At 33.5% G+C, this 4465-nt stretch overlaps 1 protein-coding gene across 1 annotated transcript; it reads right to left on the bottom strand.

The window, feature by feature from the left end:
* Positions 1-650: 650 nt before the first annotated feature.
* LOC126891587 (uncharacterized) lies at positions 651-4465 on the bottom strand. The gene is made up of 2 exons (XM_050660762.1): positions 4085-4465; positions 651-698 (listed from the first exon to the last, which is right to left on the bottom strand). The coding sequence occupies exons 1-2, from the start codon at positions 4463-4465 to the stop codon at positions 651-653; spliced, it is 429 nt and encodes a 142-aa protein (XP_050516719.1).

Here is a 4465-nt window from a genome sequence, read left to right as displayed (position 1 = left end):
AATTAGGAAAAAGCAAATAGAGGACACTTTGGCCACGCATTTACCTTCTCTTCGTCTAGGAAAAAGGACCGAAAGACAGTTTCTATATACTCAAATCTGAGTAAAGATGAAAAAGATAAAGGCAGTTTTTGTTTTTACATATCAGATAATGCAGAAGATAATGCATCTTCTTGCTTTAAACAGAAAAGAAATTTACGATTGTTTGTTATATTTCGTCAGAATAACAAAAATACAAATTTAACAACACCTTTTGCTGCTACCTTATGTCTTTCCTTAATGTATAGGTATATACCTTATCTATCCGAGGCCTACCGTTGATCGTTTATAAAATGCCCTGATCGGCCCCTGGGCGAGAAGAGTGTAATCCTTGTGTTAAATCCTTGTACGCTCTTTTACAAAATTTGTATCTGGCTGTGTGGGTTTTACCTTAAAACCAAAAAAAGGGAGCTAGAGCTTTTTAAAGATAATGTCTTCTAATTAGTTCTATTAAATACCTCTAGAACGCTTCTACACTCAGGTGCAAAAAAATCGATCCATGGGTATTTTCTGTTGAAGAAAGAAAACGTTGGGGAATTTAACCTTAAAAGCAGGTATAGATGTAAAAGTATATGAAATTAAAATATTTTTTTCGAGATTATCCAAAAAATCATTTATAAACATACGCCAACACTAGAAAATATAAGAATATTCAAAACTTTCTGAAATTAAAAAAAACATTGATAATAAATTAATATTTAGTGTTTCCCCCTCGGGCCCTTATAACAGAGTGTAGACGTCTCGGCATTAAGGTAATTAACATCTGGATCTCAAATTGATACAGTTGGTCCCATATATTTCCTGAAGAGCCGCTCCAAGCTTAGCCAAGTTGTTTGGACGAGGTACTCGTCTGAGGAATCTCCGGTCTTCGTTTGTCAGAGTTTCTTGACACCCTGTATATTGTTACCCATTGGCGCCTGTTCGTAAATTGTAGAGTTGAGGAACAAAAATGGGAGATTTAAGGAACAAATAAAACGTTGTTTACCCAATGGCTGTATTTTAAGGACTACTTGTTAAACAAACGTTGAAAGCAACACACTATACAGTAAATAGTAAAGCGGCCAGTAGATGGCACTGCTATAAAAATATTTAATTTATTTATCTATATCCAACACTCCCACTAGATAAACAAATTAAGAAAATAACATTTATCAAATGTTTATTACACTATCTTAACTAAACCAATCTCTTTCAAAAACTTATTATGTTTCACAGAACTCAAGCTTTTTGTCAAGAGATCAGCTGGCATGTTAGCTGTGTCCAAATATTCCAGCTTTATCAAACCTTTGTTTACAGCTTCTTTGACAAAATGATATCGGATATCAATGTGTTTCGTCCTTCTATTCAATACAGGATTTATTGCTAATTTATGAGCTCCCATATTATCATTATATAGTATAACGATTTCATCAATACCCAACATCTCATACAACAAATTTTTTAAAAAAATAGCCTCTTTAGCAGCTTCTGATACTGCTATGTATTCCGCTTCTGTGCTTGACAGAGAAACACTATTCTGTTTTCTGCTTTCCCAGACAATAGGTCCACCAGAAAACTGAAAATAGAAGCCCGTATAAGATTTTCTGTCATGAGAATTACTCCCCCAACTGGCATCTACATAGCCTTTCAAATAATTATCATTTTTTGAAAAAGTTAAACCATAGTCTTTTGTAGCCTTTAAATATTTTAATATTCGTTTTACATGCTTCCAATGCGTTTCTGAATGATAATTATTAAATTGACTGAGATAACTTACAGGATATGAAATGTCTGGTCTTGTCAAAACTGACAAATACATAAGACCACCTATTAAATTCTGATAAGGCACTTGAGCAAATGCATTATCGTCTCTATTCAAATTTAAACTAATTTCCATTGGGGTAGAAACCTCTTTCGAATCCTCCATATTGAACCTTTTTAACAACTGTTCAATATAGGATTTTTGATCTAAAGTTATAACACCATTCTCTTTATTATGAGTTACTCTCATACCTAAACAATTCTTAATTTCTCCCAAATCTTTAATTCTGAAACATTCATTTAATTTCAACTTTAAATTATCTGATTCATCTGAATCATTAGAAAAAATAAAAAAATCATCAACATAAACAGAGATAATGGTTTTTAGATTATTTTTCATCTTTATGTATAGACATGGCTCATAATCAGATTTCTTATAACCTAGATTAATTAAGAAATTATCAACTTTTTCATACCAAGACCGAGCTGACTGTTTTAAACCATATATGGCTTTCTTTAGCCTTAATACTTTATTATTTTCAATTTCTAAACCTTCAGGTACTGTCATAAAAACTTTTTCTTTTAAATCACCATTTAAAAAAGCCGTCGCAACATCAAGATGAAAAATATCCAAATTCAAATTTGCTGACAAAGCAAATAAAAGTCTTAATGTAGAATGCCTTATTACTGGAGAAAAGGTTTCATTATAATCAACACCAAATTTTTGAGTGTAACCTTTTGCTACCAGTCTTGCACGATATTTCACTTTACCTGAGTTATCAACCTTTTTCTTGTATACCCACTTACACTTCACTACACAACCATCTTCAGGAACATCAACCACTTCCCATGCTGAGTTATCCTCGAAAGACTGCAGTTCTTCTGTCATAGCCCCTAACCATAAGTTACTATCTGGTCTAGACATGGCATCCTCGACACTAACCGGATCAGAGTCACTATCCGAGCACAAATAAGTCACAAACTCATCAAACCTTTTTGGCTTAGGTATTCTTGTTGATCTCCTGATTTCATCCACTGGCAAATTCGGCAAGTCACATACATAATCGGGATCATTGTTCTCAACAATTTCATCAGTCGATGTGTTCTCTTCAACCTGATGATTCTGATCCTGACATGATGTATTATTATCTCCCACTGAATCTAACATTTCTTTTGCCCCATGTTCACCTTCTAAATCAACATGAATCACATCACACCTTTTTGTGTCTTCCATAATTTGTACGTCTCTACTTACTATTATTTCTTTAGTGGTCGGATTATACACCCTGTATCCTTTCGTAGTCTCAGAGTATCCTACTAAAATGTGCAGAATAGCCTTTTTCTCCCATTTTGATCTTTTTTCTTTTGGAACATGTACCATCACCTTGCTGCCAAATATTCTAAGACCACTAACGTCAGGTTTGCTATCTGTCCACATTTCAAATGGTGTTTTCTTTAAGCCGGAAGCCAGCGATCTATTTTTTAGATAAACAGCTGTGTTTACAGCTTCAGCCCAAAACATTTTTTCAAGATTAGCATCAAACAACAGACATTTTGCCTTTTCTATGATTGTCCGATTTAAACGTTCGGCTACACCATTTTGTTCAGGAGTGTAGGGATTCGTTTTTTGATGTATAATACCATTTACAGTTAAATAATCTTCAAATTCTTTTGAACAAAACTCTCCACCATTGTCACTTCGCAAAGTTTTTATATGGACACCCTTCTGGTTTTCTGCCATACTTTTAAAATTTTTAAAACAATTAAAAACTTCACTTTTTGTTTTAATAAAATAAATGAATACCATTTTACTAAAATCATCTTGGAAAGTAACAAAATATTTAGAGCCACCTAATGATTTGTTTTCCATGGGCCCGCATACATCGCTGTGAATAAGCTGTAATAAACTACTGGCCCTGTGACCTTTTTCTGGAAACGGTAATCTCGTTTGTTTCCCCTCACAACAAACTATACAGTTTTGCTTGTTAATATCAATTTTCCCAGTCACATTCAGTCCATCTACTATTCCATCTTTCATTTTATTTAGATATAGGCTATTTAGATGACCGAAACGTCTGTGCCAGGTATCCCCAGTTACAAATAAACAATTTTTACGATCTGAAATACATTCAGTATTCAATTTATAAACACCATCTATCAATTCAGCTGTTGCAATAATTCCATTTTTATTGTATATTTTGCAACCTGCATTTTCAAATATAACTTCATTTCCATTTTTAATCAATTGAGAAACAGATAAAAGATTTGTCGTCAGATCAGGAACATATAATATATTATTGATGCTTACCTCTAATCTCTTTTTATCGACAATTGTGGTTACCATCATATCACCAGCACATTTCACTTCCAAACTTTCACTGTTAGCCACAGTTATATTGGACGAACTTGCATCTCGGATATTTGTCAACCAATCTTTTCTCGCTGTAAGATGCGTGCTGCATCCAGAATCGACATAAAAATCTGTAGATTTAAAGTTTCCACTTAAGAATGTTGCACTAAACGCATTATTATTAGCACTAGGGCACTTATTCATATAATGACCTTTTTGTTTACACCGGAAGCAGGTTATGTTTTTCTTGTTAACTTTTTTGACATGCTTAGTGCTAACTTCACTCGACTTTGACATAAAAGCTGTCTGCTTTTCACTGTTAGTGCTGTCTATCTGCAT

The sequence above is a fragment of the Diabrotica virgifera genome, chromosome 9 (assembly GCF_917563875.1).
Source record: "Diabrotica virgifera virgifera chromosome 9, PGI_DIABVI_V3a".
Taxonomy (NCBI): Eukaryota; Metazoa; Arthropoda; class Insecta; order Coleoptera; family Chrysomelidae; genus Diabrotica; species Diabrotica virgifera.
This window is presented reverse-complemented; position numbering and strand designations above follow the sequence as displayed.